Genomic DNA, 15,404 nt, shown 5'->3' on the forward strand with positions numbered 1-15,404 from the left:
TTTGTAGGGATTTTTACACCCATCACAGATTCACTAAAACTAACCTTTATGTTAACTGGCATTGGATGTACAATGGCAATATTCTAGGAAGACTTTCTCTGCTATGCTATATATTATGTACTCAAAGGCATTAAAAAGGGCAGTTTAGAAAGAGAACAGTAAAAACAAACAAACAAAAAACAGCTACTATTTAAGTCTACTCCTGCACTGTTCCTCCATAGGAATTATTCACATAAGCTTCCTCAAATAAGCCCATTTAATAATCAGTAATCTCAGAAATGTTCAGAATATGAGTAGCATGCAACATCTCTATTTATGAGGTCTTCGTGTTATTATACAGCAGAATTAAATGCAATTATTCCCTTGAAATTTAACTAAGCAAAAACACACACACACAGTTTTTAACTCTTTGTAGGCTAGAGTGAAGAAGATGGCAACACTCCAGGACTTTGGATTTAGCTGGGCTCAGTGATCCTCACTGAAGGGGTTGTGTAGCTTGTATCAAAAATCAAATTTAACCAAAACTGGTTCACTAAAGGACAAAACCCTTACAAAGTAGAATCTTCTAAAGTTAGTTGTTGTTTTTTTGTTTGTTTGTTTGTTTTTCTTACTAAAATAGATTTTTCTCTGGTTTTCTAGTCCTCAGGTTTAACTCAATTGCATGGGTAATTAGAGCTAACGATGTAGAAAACAAATGTCACTAAACTACGTTAAAAGGCAAATATCTATGACTCTGGAAGAGTAGGAGACATAACAGATCCCTATCAAATGGCTCTTTTTCTCCCAGGAAAAAAAAAAAAAAAAAAAAAAAAAGGGAGCTGTAGCACAATTCAAACAAAAAGTTTGCCAGAAGTCACGAAACACTTGCGAAAGTTTTTGCATAAACATCCTGACTGAATGCTACTGGCTAGATGTGTTCTGCAACATGAACCCATCCTCATCTGTCTGATAAACAAACAAAAAGCTCATCTTCTTTTATGTAAATAATTCCAACAGTACATGGAAGCATTCAGTATCTGCTGCACAAGGCATCAGACAAAAATACACAAATAAATTTCGTCTGCAGGTTCCTTATGCAGTTATCGTTCCCTGTGCACATCACAGCACCTAGGCTTTTAGCCCTGAAGCTGTTCAGCCTGCTCTAGTTACAGCCCATCCTCAAGTCATGAGAAGGCTGATGCATCTGCTGCATTTTAAAGTGACCTTAATGAGTTAAAAATCTCTGGAAAAATTACCATAGGCAGACTGTAACTTCTTTCCAGGTCTTAAAATCAGTAGGTCTTAAAATCAGTGAGGCCTGGAGATTGTGTTGCAAGGAGCACATATCCCATAATACAGATACAGGCTAAAGCATCCATCATGGAATAATAATATTACAGACAGCTGTAAAGTTGGAAGTTAGGACTATCTACGCTGTTCCTCAAAGCATTACCAATGTAAACCAGAACATAGCTGTCCGTTCCCAAACAAAGATGCCACACCAGACAAGTCATAACCTATTCATAACCTGTACAACAGCAACATCTGCCTGGTACCCCTGGTTCCACAATTCTAACATCAAATCAAATCAAAATGTTTCGAATGAATCAAGTCTAAATATATCATCCCTTAATTATTATGGGAAAGTGGCGTGACTAACTAAAATTCAGCAGAGAGTACTGCCAATAAAATAACTTCAGAGTAATAAACACTTATTACTTGCCTAGCGTTTTACTTTTTCACAGTATTTATAAAATCATTAATTTAGTATTCAGGCAGAACAGAGCCCCATTAACAACATTCACTCATCCATACTAATTCTGGAGGAACTACACCATTTACCTGTACTTGGAAGAGAAACTATGATTTCAAAAGACAGAAATATGTTCATCTATCAGCCAACAAGTACCAAAAGGAAGTTGTAATTTCCAGGCTGTCATTCATCAAACACTTCTCCCTTACTGACAAGATTGAAACACTACAAAAAAGTACAGAGGAGTTCACCAAGAGAAAAAAAAAAAAAGTATATTAAAAACTTTTATGTTGCTGATTCTATAACAGGAGGGGAAATTTTCAAATTCCTACATTCAGCTGTGAAGTCTCCTAATTTTTTTAAGCAGAACATAGGAAAAATTCAATACGACTTCAGGACACACTATCCTCTTTATCCAATCAACATGCGATAAGAAAGAAAAAAATATATATTTCATTTCTATAATACAAGTTGAAATGATAAGTAATTCACCTTGACATTCCTACTAACAGCAGGTGTCAAAGAATTGGGCTTCATAATCTGAAAATGGTGGCACCACATGATCACGGCAGATATATTCACCAAGAACAATAAAAAAGGTAACATAATATGACTTTTTTGCATAATTAATTTATGAAGTTATTCTCTTCAAAGCTGGATAAGTCTAATTTCTGCTCTTTCAGATCATAACCATAATTATATACTAGTCTGATAAATACAATGTTTGCTTAATGACATATAATATAGTGCAGATAGTCCCTATCACAAATACAACAAGCACACTACAGAAGAGCCTATTTACTTAAAGGAATACGAATATGTTACACGGTACCATTATCACAAGGCTCAGAGTGAAGTGCTAACAGGAAACAAAATTTTAAGAAAGGAAGATATATTCCATACGCCTGAAATACTCATTCTTTACTATTAAAATTAGAATGGCATTTTAAAATGGGATGCAGATCTAAAATTTATTCGTCTTCTAATGTACTGTTAATTTTAGGCATTGTGTGAAACAATGATCTAGTACAATTTTTTTCTCAACAACGATCTGAGGAGATAACAGCTACAGTTTAATACTATATGACCATTATTAGAAATATCTTCTTATATTGATAAAGTTAATAGAACTGCTAAATTTTTCTTAATAAGTAAAGGAAGAAATATCACACACGTACATTAATGATAAAATGTTTTCAAGTATGATGTTAAGAGTGTAGGGTTTTTTTTGGTTGGTTGGTTTTTGTTTATTTTGCTTTGTTACTTATAAACACACACGTTTTAAGATCCAGCAACCATAATTATTAAGTACTTTGGAAATCCTCATAGGCATGTTGAAATAAGAGGTTGGTCAACAATATAAACCCATTGTTCAATAAGGGTCTAAAAGAAGATATAATTAGAAAGTCTGAATTATTTTGAACCCATTGCTGACATTACAAGGGATTGCAATTATAATCAGTTAAACGTGGTCACAAATATAACTGCTGCTGCTGCTGCAGAGGAAAACCATTCTGCATAACTAACTCTCATTCTGCATAACCTTTGACTACCAGATTTTTTTTTTATTTTTTTTTTATTATTTACTAGTGCCAACACCAAAGCACAATTATAAATTATGAATCATGCCACTGCCTTTTTGGACTAGAACTAATTTATATTATCTAAAACCCAACAAGCAAGGAGTTAGATTACTCAAAGCATGCCACTCTTCCAAAACCTCCAGACCTCCCTCCAGTCCATGGTGCCCTGGCTGCTTGCCTAAGAAAACTTAATTGTCTAGCACTAACAACACTCTTCCCACTCTTGTTAGGGCTTCAAATTAAAGCTGTAGGAAGCAGCCTTTGCTATACTTGACATTTAAAATTAATGGAGCACTGTAATCATCCCCTGTCACATGCTGAGTTTATCCACATCCATCCCCTGATCTAATCTGCACTGACTGAAATTCAGGCTGGCAACGTACAGCAACCATCGCAGAAACAAGCTATGTAAATCATTCCACACACAGTGAAAGCCCACCACGCCACAGGTTTCATTAAAAAAATGAAATGACTGTTAGAAAATGACACGTCATTCAATTTATCAAAAGTACCTTCTCCGTTTCTGTTTATGTTTGTTGGTGCTGTTAGAGGCTGGAGTGGAATAATGATGTCATTGACGTTAGTCCCTTCTTCTGTGTGCTTCTCAGAGACGTGAGACAATAGTTCTGACTGATTCGGTGAAAACAAGTTACAAAGCTTACACATGAAGATGGAATTGATCCCTGAAAAACAGGTTTAAAAAGAGAAGTTAATATTTACAAATTTTAGTCATTTTTTCATATTACCACTAGTTATTGAGATTTTGGTTAACACATTTAACAGGCAGTGAGTAGTTAAAACAAATAATATTGCATCATTAAATGAAAGCATTCACAATAAATCACAAACAGAATTGAAGAAATGGTGAGACTTCCACCCAGATCTTCACAGGGCAAAACATTTCACCTGACTCAAATCTTGGCAACAAGACCTAAAAGGAAGTGGGACAGATGAAGCCAGTTTTTGCCCTTTCAGCCTCAGAAAATGTTGATTTCACACTTCTTTTAAACAGCCGATAAACATAAAATTATATAAGATAAAGACATTGTCCGTTGTTGATGTGCATCCTGTTGGTACAAACACCGAACATTTTATCCTTTACAAAGCAGTTCTGCGATAGATGCTGGGCTCCATGTCTAATACCTGGTCCTCGACCTTGCTGTTCTTGAAGTAACAGCCAATGAAGAACTACATTAAAATATTTCTTGGTCAATGCCTTAATCTGAAATTTTACATATTTTTTCAGACAAAACTTTTGATTTTTTCAGTTCAGTTCCAAAGTAGTTGAGGTGTGATGTGAACACAAACACACAAGAGAGTAAGTAATAAAGAAGGGTTACTATCAAATTAATAATTCAGAAGACTTCAACTAAAAAGAAACTTACGAACTTTTGGCAGAATTAATTTGAGGTTCTTTTTCTGCTTTCTAAGACTGCTGTCATTCACTTGAACGTTTTGATTTTTCAACATGTTTTTTCCATAGTCCCTGCTCCCTTCTGTTTCCAGTAAAAACTAGTAACAGCCAGGAACCAAATTTAACAACATGCCAGTTCCTCAGCTCTGTATATAAGCCCCTGGCCCAGACATCAGTTTCAATTCCTCCTCTCCCTCTGTTCCACTAAGGAAAAGTAGGAACGTATCCTCACTGAAATCAAACCAAAACAGCCAATACTATTTAAGGTACAAACTAATCCACAGGATAGCTGGGTAAGTACAGAAACTAAGTGATTTTCTGTGAGTCTTGGGATGAATCTGGGGTGAAAGAGAACGAGGAAGCTGTACTTTGGAACCTAGTCCCAAAACAATCCCAAACAAAGATCACTACCCCTATTTGATTTTCTTCTCCTCCCTCTGTGACACACTAATTGTATGGTTCACCCCACTCCAGAAAAACCTTTTGAATGTTCAGAATAGTGAAGCTGGCTCTCATTTACAGTTGTTTGCAATGAAACTCTAACAAAAGCAACCTAATCCTTAGAAATAATACAACTACTGCAAAAATAAAAGGCAGAGCATGCCTTCATCTCTTAAAATAGCTCTGAAAAGCAGTCGAAATACTATTCCTGCTGTACAGAATATGCTGTATCCTACACACACACAGCTACGTAAAACGTATAATATACTCAGCATGGTCTTTTGAGCTTGGTAGGGATCCTTTTCAGGCATTCTGTTGTCTCGAGCACACACACATTTTTATTTTGGTTGCAGTAAGTTTATAATGGAAATGTTGCTTTGAATCACTTCTGCTCCAGTTATTTAGCAGTATTCTTTTATTAAAAAAAAGAATGATGCCTGTTATTAACACAGTGGATGATGATTCTTCTGTCTAAATATGTGTTTAATGTTCCCACTACAAGACCTATCAGCATCTATCAGAAAAGTTTAACCACAGCCGAATGCTGAAATCCCACGATGCAGGGGACACTTCTGTTCTGAGGCTTTCTTTGCCACTGTTCCTGCTTCCTGACCTTCCAGCTGCTTTCTCTGCAAGTTCATGCTCACTGCTTTGTGTCTCCTGTCTCCTCCTTCAACAACTGTGCTCATAAAACATTTTATTTATCGTTCCTACCAGTGAAGACCTGCAGAGGGGCTGAAAACCAGAAGAATGCCCAAAAGTCAGTTTGTTTTTTTTCAAGTGCCTGATTATAAAAACCTCATCTTAACGCTTTTCTAAGAAATTTGTGGGATTAACACCAAGTAATAAAAACATGGGAAATAATCAAACAGGAATAAAGCTGAAGACCAGAAGAGAACAGCGCAGGTGGCAGAGCACGGTGGGAGTGCTGGTGAAGGCACAGAGAAGATGCATGAGCTCTACTTAGAAGTGAGATTGAAACAAAATGGATGAAAGAAATGATTTTAGGAAGAATAACTGGAAAAGGAGGTCAGAAACCAGAAGATAAACTGTGCTCAGTTTATCATGGGCCTAAACCACTAGATTAGGAATAAGCAAATGATAATTGATTACCTGTTTGCTAATTAGGTAGTATCGCAATAAAGCAATGAATTATAGGCAATTAACTGTAAAAATCAAATAAGCAATAAGTCAATTAACTATGCAGGGAATCAATGATTAAGTAGTGGATAATTAATTATGTGGGAAATCAACAGAGCAATTAATTAGACAGCAATTAAATATGCAGAGAATGAAAGGAACAGTAATCAAGTATGCAGGTAAACAAACAACAGGAATTTCAGCCAAAACCAATTTGGAGCATTCCAGTTACTGAGCTTGCCTCGTGTTAATTTGTTATCTTCACTTTGCCCATGTAAACCCTGATAAATGTATCTTGAAATAAATATTACCAGTGACTTTCTTCTTACACCTAAAAGTGGCAAATTAAGCTAAAATGTAAATAAAGCCATTTCTTTTTTTTTCTCCATTCTTCCAAAGATCTCAAGGTACTTCTTATAGTACAAATAGACAAAAAAAAAAAAAAATAGTTATACTGAGCCATGTAGACAGAGAAGGGAGATTTATGAACAGATCACTGAAGACAAACAGGGAGCTGCAGACTAGGCTCACCTGTTCCCAATCCCCTTCCCAAAATATAAGAGTCCACCCTCTTTTTCTCTAAAGCAGTAATATTAGAAGAATTACTGAAAATAGAATTATTTATGCGAATAGGTTATTATCTAATTGCCATGTATGCTTTTGATCATTATATGACATTATATGACAATTATATGACAATAACTTAAGAGTTAATTTTAACAAGTCACAAACTTTCCTTTAGCACAAAACACAGGCTGGAGGTTTATTTGTTGTTGGTGGTAGTTTTTTTGTTTGTTTTTAATATTTGTTTTCACAATGAACACAAATAAGGTAAACAAAAGGGAGCTTTTCCACTTGATAGCTAGTTTTTGTTCACTTGATAGCTAGTGGCCCAAGGAATAAGAAATTTGACCAAGAATTTTCTGGACAAAAAAAAAAAAAGAAAAAAAAAAAAGACAACTTATATTTAAGATGCTCAGTTGCATCACCCGATGTGCAGGTCCAAAATGCTGCTTCCTCTTTACCACTCAGCTTTCCCAATTCTGGAGTAAGTCATGTCATAGCACACAGGATTTGTGGCAAAATCAATTACTAGGTGAGTTTTTTTTTTTTTTTTTTAAAGGTTCTCTATATGAAACCTTTTAGAAGCAACTATATCAAAGTCCTTCTGTTGCCCGTCAGCCAGGAAATAGAATATAGTGAGCCAAGAAACATCAATTTCTTAAAAAAAAAAAAAAAAAAAAAAAAGACCTCAGTCTTTTCTCAGTTTTAAGGACACGTGGGAGGTGAGAGTCAGCTAAGGTCATCTGATCAGGGACATTTTCAATGTAGGAGGTCAGTAAATTAATGGGAGAAATGATGAACAGGAACACAGAGACACAAACCTGGCAGCCAACGCACAACAGAGCTGATGCCAAGGACCAAAATACTCCAGTTACTAAACGATGGGCCACCAAGAAACTGCAGGCACAGCTGTGGAGAAGGCCACCAGGACTTTGGAACTGGTAAGAAAAGGGAAAGGAGGAGCAGAAAGATTTGGGATATTTGAGGAGGGTCTGTGGAATGATGTTAAATGGATGAAGGAATGCTTACATGGAGGGGGAAGGAATGGAAAATGGCATAAAAGGGACCTGTTGTGTGTAAACTGTTACTGGAAAACATGCTTGTCTGACCAGGTCCTGGCCTGATCACTGCTGTCTGTCCTGTTTCTCATTAAAACCTTCCATAAGAGCCCCTCCGTGTAACCTCACTGTCCAGCCCACGTGTGAGTCCCATAGTCCTTGCACCGAGTGAAAAAGCCACCAGACTGCAGGGCTGCCACCAGCAGCAGCTGCTCCTAGCACCCCCTGACAACAGCAGTGTTGTTTCTGATCTTTCTCCAACAAGTTTAACTTCCTCAGATATTGTGCTACCCTCAAATCTCCAAGCCCACTCTTACAAAACCAGCTACACTTGTGGACTAAGGAAAATCGGTTCCCACCCAAATATATCTTGGCACTAGAGTATAGGCAGCGATAACCAACTGCCTAAAATCTGTGCCAACTTAAAAATATTTCCAAACTAATTATTATAAAAGAAAAACTCCTGATAACTAACAGCTGATCGATGTCTATATCGAGCTAACACAAATGTTACAATAAGCTCAGAAACAAGTTGTAGCTTCATCTACTAGCAAAGCACAGCACTACCTGGGGATACAAACAAGCTTATAAAAGATATTCATGTAACTTCAGTGCCTGACCTGGTCACTATCTTGTCACTTCTCCCTGTCCTGGGCTATGTTCCGCCTTGAAACCTGCAAGCATTCGATCACGGCAATATTAACCACAAGCTTTCTTTACGTAATACAGTTACATTTTCCAGTAGAGTTAAATTTATGACACAAAACATTGTAATTACACACTAACATGAAAATTACTGGGAATATGTAAGGGTTTCTGCTCAAGTTTCAAATGCAATAAAAACAATACTGCCTATCATATCAGAAAGGGGGCACAATTCTTCCCATAAAACGTTTTTATTAAAGATCTCTTCCTATACAAATGCTGAGTACATAAGGTATCATAATGTCCCAGAAAAATACACAACCCTTTTCCTTGGTAGTTTCTTTAGGGAGAAGTATTCATATACTGAGGTAACAGTTAACATGAGAGCAATATGTAAAAAGCCAGTAATTTGTGTTTAACACAGGCAGAATTATTCCTCTGTATAAAAAATACTTTGAACCACATATAAAGGAATTGGCACAGCCAGTGCACTGAATTCTGATGCCTTTGCTAATACCAAATATAGTGACAATATTTGTCATAGGCATCAGAACCTATCACTCTGTGCATGTCACACTTTTTCCATTTTCAATGATATTTCAAATAAATGAAATTTTGAAAAACATATTAGTAATATGTTTTTATTGCTTCACAGAAATGACACTTTTTTTGGTTTTTAATTAAATTCTACTTTAATCTGTTTTAAAAAGAAAACACTTTTTTTAAATACTCTGAAATGCATGATTACATGTTCTTAATACCTTCAGGTAATCAGCACTATTTCATAATTCCTGTAAAAATGTAAATAACTCTCAGCTGCATTTTTCTATCTCATTAAAAAAAAAAAAAAATCTCTAAATGAATGCAAGTTTTGATTCCATATGCTTTAACTCCAAATGGCTATAATTTAGCCACGGGTTTATTCCCTAGACCTCTTCCTCCACCTTATAATACTTCAGTTATCATTTTAATAAAGACAGTAGTATAGACTAATTTTATTTCTCTTCATTTGATGGAATTAAAAGCAAGATCAATACTTGTTTCCTGCTGTTTTCTGAATTATGATTCACCAAGAATCATTGGGTGGGGGGGTTATAGCACATCTCCAAATGAAAAGCAGGATCCTCACTAAGCATTTTAAAAAAAATAAAACCTGTATAAAATATCCCACTGCCTGCTACTGCTCGGGAGCTGTAGCATCCCCCAAATCCCCTCTATAATGGCTAAGTACACTCAGATCCACAACCAAGAAAGCAACTGCACTGAGAGCAGCAGGCCAGAGAGAAGACGAAGTGGTTTTAGGGCTACCTTCACCTGAACCCAAACTCGTGTTAGCAACTGGTTTTGCGCAATTCACCAGTGCAGGATGACCACGGAGGAAGAAACCTGCAGCACAGCACTCCTCAGGAAAAGGACACCTGGCCGTGTCTGTTTTCACTTCTAGCTGCTTAGGTGGGAATAATTTATTTAATTATTACACACCACAAACATTTTTCATTTTGATATAAAAGAGAAGGTTACAGAACTTTAGTTATAGAAGACATTGCTGTAAACAACCAAATCACACTAAAATCAATACAAATTAATATGATCTTAAAGTAAACCTAATCATGTGCATTCAGCACCTTTTCCCAAGACAACCAGAAGTTTGCTTTTCGAAGCAAACTACGTCTATAGAGGCTCTCAGATGTTACAGAGAGATACGCAGTATAAGACTAAATCACACTGGAGTGCGTGAATGCGTCTGGTTAATAAATAAACTGCCTTTAAAAAAAAAAGATACAATACAAATATACCAAGGACAGAAAAAGCAAAAGCTGTGGGAAAAAAAGCAGCAGTTATGGGGGGTGCTATTAACCCCCTGGAACACGAGTGCTGTGAGCTGGGCTGACAGCTTCATCTCTGCCTACGGGAGCATTACGAGACGAGCAAAGAACACTGAGAGGTAACAGGCTACACCCAACCCAAAACTTATTATGGAAAAGTTTTGGAATTGAAGACTGAAGCAAGCACAACAGACCACAAAGATGAAAGAGACTCGCCTTGAAGTGGTAAAGTCGATTTTCAAATTAAGGATAACACAGAAAAAAGACTTCAACAGGAAACAACAGAGAGCACAGAGTTGAGAAAAACTGTTGTTTCTGTTTTCCATTTCTTTGTAGTTGCTTTAAAAAAGGAAAAAAGAGATCTACATGGTACCACAATAACGTGCTACACTTAGTAAGGTGTCGAAACCGGAACGCTGAGCTGTAAATGAGGATGTTGACAGATACACATCCAAAGTTTCTGATAAATATTCTTCTAACACCAGTGGGATACCACAGCCTGCAAATAAAAATTAAAGAGAAAAGAAAGTAGGAAAGTAGCTGGTTGTGAAGCAATGCCCTGTTATCCCAGCCTTAGCATCAGTCCCAGCTAACAGGACATTTCAACAAGGAACACAATGTCTGCAGGTGGAAACTCCTGCTCTGTGCAGAACAGCAGTGGCAGAACCACATCAGCAACAGCCTGACCGTGAGGGTAGGAATGGCCCTGGCACACTGAAGGAGATAGAAGAAGTTACAGAGATGAGAAATAACGATGCACGTTAGGTTTCAATTATCCTTATGCAAATGTCAGATCAGGACAGGAGACCAAGATTAAATATTTAGACACCGTGAACGGCTGCTTCGCTCAGCAGGGAAGCTGCAAGAGGAGACACAGTTTGGGATGGGTGACTCTCCTTGGGTCTGGAGCTTAAAGAAAGACTCCGAAATCCTGGGCAGGAGTGATAAAAAGCCAAACATTTAACTTCAACAATGTGAACCACATAAAGATTAAAAACATCCTTAACAGAACAAAAACAAAACACAAAAAGGGCTCCAAAAAGAGCTAAATCAGCATGAAGATTATTTAAAAGCATCGTACTTGATACTAATTATCAAAGGTTTTAGAAAGGACAAGAAAAAAGAATATATATAATTTTAATTGCTGAGCATGGTACATAGCAGTGAGAAGAAGCTTTAGTAGAAGAAAACATTCTCAGAAAAGAAATGAGGAAAACAAACAGACTGCAAATGGTGACGAATTAAGAAATAAAACCACAGTAATGCAGGTCAATAAAGATTATTTTAGCAATGTGAGAAATAAGAAAGCAGAATGCAGCCTTTTTTTTTTCCTAAACACCTCACCAGTAACAGGCCTGCCTGAGAGCCTCTGTAATACAGAAGTAATCTGTGTATGAAAGGAGCCTTCAAAGGAGGTAAGTCATAAGCAAAATAAGCTTTTCAATTTACTTTCACTCTATAAGGGCTTGGAGAGGTTTCTGTGAAAGCTCTCTTGACAACGGCAAACAGTTTAAAGACAGCCTCAAAATAAAGGTAAGAAGTGCACTACTCGATGATCTTGAGGTCTCTTCCAACCTAGAAATTCTGTGATTCTGTGATTACTCTAAAACAAAAACTTCAGAGGTACAATACACAGCCCTACAACGAGATGGTCCTAAAACACAGACCAACAAACAAAAAACAGCACAGGTTATTGCTGCAGAAGTCCATTTTCAGCTTAGAACTCTGGATGCTTTAACTTGAAAATCTAAAAGAAGGGGGAAAAAAAGTTCTTTTAAAGGTATAAACGTAAGTACAGCCAACTACACAGCACAGTTCAGTAGCAGATGAATGAATCAGAATCCTCCTAGCTGGGAATGAGGGAATTGGAAGGTGGGGAAGAATGAAGAGTAAAACAGTTATGAAGGAGGAGGTGACCAGCAAGGGGCACTGATTAAACGTCTGACACCTGGTGGCACTAAGGGACAGGGCTTACTGAAGGGCTGCAGTAGGCCAGGTTGCTGTTGGATGTGGTGATCTTGAAGGTCTTTTCTGAGCTAGGGGATTCCAGGACCCTGCTGTCTGCTCACGTTAGTGGATCTGCCCTCAGCGTTGAGTTGGAAAAGGCAGAGAACAAACAAGGGGAGGCACTTCTTCGTATAACTCTGGGGCTGTAAGGTGAGTGAATGTCCGTGGTGATAGCAATGTGGTACACAAAGCCTTGGAAATATTTGACACAACGATTTCACATCATCATCTCCGATAAAGAGGTAGAGAAAGAAAGGAGTAACAGGCTGCGGTACTGCCTTTTGACAGATGCATCAGCTTCAGGTGGTTAACGTGAGTTACAATAGACTGAGTATTCCAAATTACATCGATTTGCTTCAGAGCTGTCCAAGATATCACCAGAAAGCAGAACCTGCCTCGTCATGAAGCTGCCCCAACAGAGAAAAGGCACAAGGCTCCTACCCTTCTTCCTTTTCTGAAGCACATCCTCACAAAATCCAAAAGCACTGTATTTAACCTCTGCATTACTAGATTTGTCAAAAGAAATCTTACTAAAACTACTAATGCTTAACCCATGAAGGCAGATACAAGCACATGGATTTTTATTAGTTTCTGCACACGCTAGCTTTCTGTAACTTTTTTTTCCAGAAGTATTTATAAAGTTCTTCAAAAGAAGACACCGCCTACACACACTTATGTTGCCTAGAATACAAATTTAGGACTGGATTAAAAGGGATCTTCTACTAACAAGTTTAAACCACTAATAAAGGCAACAAGTTTTCTCCACAAATGGCTCTGTATGAAAACATAATAAGGGAAGAAGCTTACCTGAAGCAGTTCAGAATAATCAATTTATCTAATATATAAACAAAGTAGCTCTTCCATCATTTAAGAAGATACATATCCATAAAGACTTGGTCTTGTTTAACGTTCTAAGATCGCCCTCATGTGGTTAAACGCAACACTGCAGGAATCCCAACAAAAACACCAGGGCATGGTACTGTAATACCCAAAACATGTGGAACCTCAGAGAATGAGCGAAGAGGATGCACTCGGCCATCACTTTCAGGATGCCCTGGCTGAAATGCTCTGAACCTGGCTTCTGGAAGCACACCCAAAGGAAATGCTCGCTTTGGGTGCAGCACCTATTGGGCACTGGCCACTCACAGCAGTTCTGGGTTCAACTACTCTCACAACACTACTTTTATTAAGACAAATGTGCTTGAGTAAATTAAAAATTACTATTTTTAGTAATAGAATTAGTTTCCCATCTAAATCATAGAATCATAGAATAATTAAAGCTGGAAAAAACCTTCAAGATCAACTGGTCCAGCCATCCCCCTACCACCAATGTCACCACCAAACCCTGTCCCCAAACACCACGTCCAACCTTTCCTTGAACACCCCCAATGATTTTGACTCCACCACCTCCCTGGGCAACCCGTCCCAGTGCCTGACTGCTCTTGCTGAGACGATATAAAGTGGTCCTGGAATGCTTTTACAAAGTAGTACTTAGGCAACACAACACTTGTTGGGTATTCCACTGGTTAGATTCAAGTTATTCTCCTGTTCCCTCTCTGGCATAAAATTCTGAGCTGTGCTGTCTATGAACACTGCCCAGGCGAGCCAGAAATAATTTGGGATTCTAAATATCAATTAAAAATTCATCTCCAGGAATGACAGCTGAAAGCTAGATGTCAGTCTACAGGGCAATTAACCGGGATTAAAGCATTGCGACATCACCTCACAAACCCGTACAACAAACACAGGGTTGTGAAAGGCAGACAGCACATACACAATATTATTTTGGCTGTCATGTCTACGTAACTTCACTTCTTGGGGACACGGTTTATGAGCGATGGCTGGACCAGATAATCTCGGAGGTCTCGTAACGACTCTGTGATTCCGCTCGTAAATCCCCACAACCCCCTGACCAACACACGAAGGGCTGAGGTGACAGAACGCAGGTTTAATGATCACACCCCGCTGAATACGAGGGGCACAGCTGCTCCAAGGAGATGCCGAGAGCAGCCCCGGGCCGCTTCAGGACGCGCCGTGCCTCGGCCGCCCCTTCCCCCAGCGGCCCCCTTAGAGCTGCGGCACCTCTGGTGCGCGTTATCCTTCCGCCACCCCGCTGCTCCGCGCTGCACCCCGCTGCTCCCCGACCCTTCTCGAACATCCCCGGCACCCCATTGCCCTCAGCGGCAACACGACGGCTGCTGAAAGTGGGTAAGGTGAGGTGGCTGCCCGCCTTCCTCGGGGGACTACTTTCTCACGCGGAGGGGTACGCAGCCGGGACTACTTTCTTCCCCCCTTCCCTCAGCGCTCGGCCCCTGTCAGCGGCTCCGTGCGCGCTCCCCCGCCCGGCCCGGCCCCAGCCCCGCTCACCTGCAGCCGCAGCCTCCATCACCGGGCGGGGAAAGGGGCTGGGGGCGGCGGGAGGTGAGATGAGGCGGGGGTGGGCTGCGAGCTGACTGAAACCCCAATGCAGCGGCCTCGTCGGGAAAGGGAAGAGCCCAAATAATAATAATAATAAAAATAAAAATCGCTCCCAGCCGCAGCCCCGCGGGCCTCCCTGCTTTAAAGAATAAATAAATAAATAAAATTATTTTGATGGATTTAGGGGCAATGCGGGGGGGGAGGTGAGGCGGGTTATGGCGAATCTGCGGCGCCCGACACGGCGGCTTCTTCCGCAGCGACGGCGGGCGGGGAGGGGGAGAGGGCGGGGCCCGAGGGAGGGGGGGGAAAGAGGGAGCGGGAGGGGGGGGGGACGCGCGCGCGCCCCGCCCAACGGCTGAGCGGCGACCGTTGGGCGGGGCGCGCGCCGCGCCCTCCCCTCAGGCGGAGCGCGGGCTCCCGGCTCCCCTCAGCTCCCGTCTTTTAAACAATTTACTTCTAAAGCGGTGAAGAAAAAAAAAAAAACACAACAGTTTATAAGAACACGTGTGGCCAAACTGGAAATTCAGTGGCTGATAATACTGCCTCGTGTCTACTGGAGCCTAGTTGTACAAGTTT

At 39.5% G+C, this 15,404-nt stretch overlaps 1 protein-coding gene across 2 annotated transcripts in view; it reads right to left on the reverse strand.

Moving 5' to 3' along the window:
* The window catches only part of ZFAT (zinc finger and AT-hook domain containing), an 87,246-nt gene extending 72,182 nt beyond the window's left edge, over positions 1–15,064 (reverse strand). For both annotated transcript variants that reach the window (XM_082753171.1, XM_082753172.1), the window contains exons 1-2: positions 14,778–15,064; positions 3,828–3,998 (exon numbers count right to left, since the gene is read on the reverse strand). In XM_082753171.1, the coding sequence (XP_082609297.1) occupies positions 3,828–3,998; positions 14,778–14,796 (190 nt within the window). In that variant the 5' untranslated portion in view covers positions 14,797–15,064. The remainder of the gene's footprint in view (positions 1–3,827; positions 3,999–14,777) is intronic.
* Between the last annotated feature and the right edge of the window lie 340 nt (positions 15,065–15,404).

This window comes from Aythya marila (assembly GCF_965140915.1).
Source record: "Aythya marila genome assembly, chromosome: 2".
NCBI lineage: Eukaryota > Metazoa > Chordata > Aves > Anseriformes > Anatidae > Aythya > Aythya marila.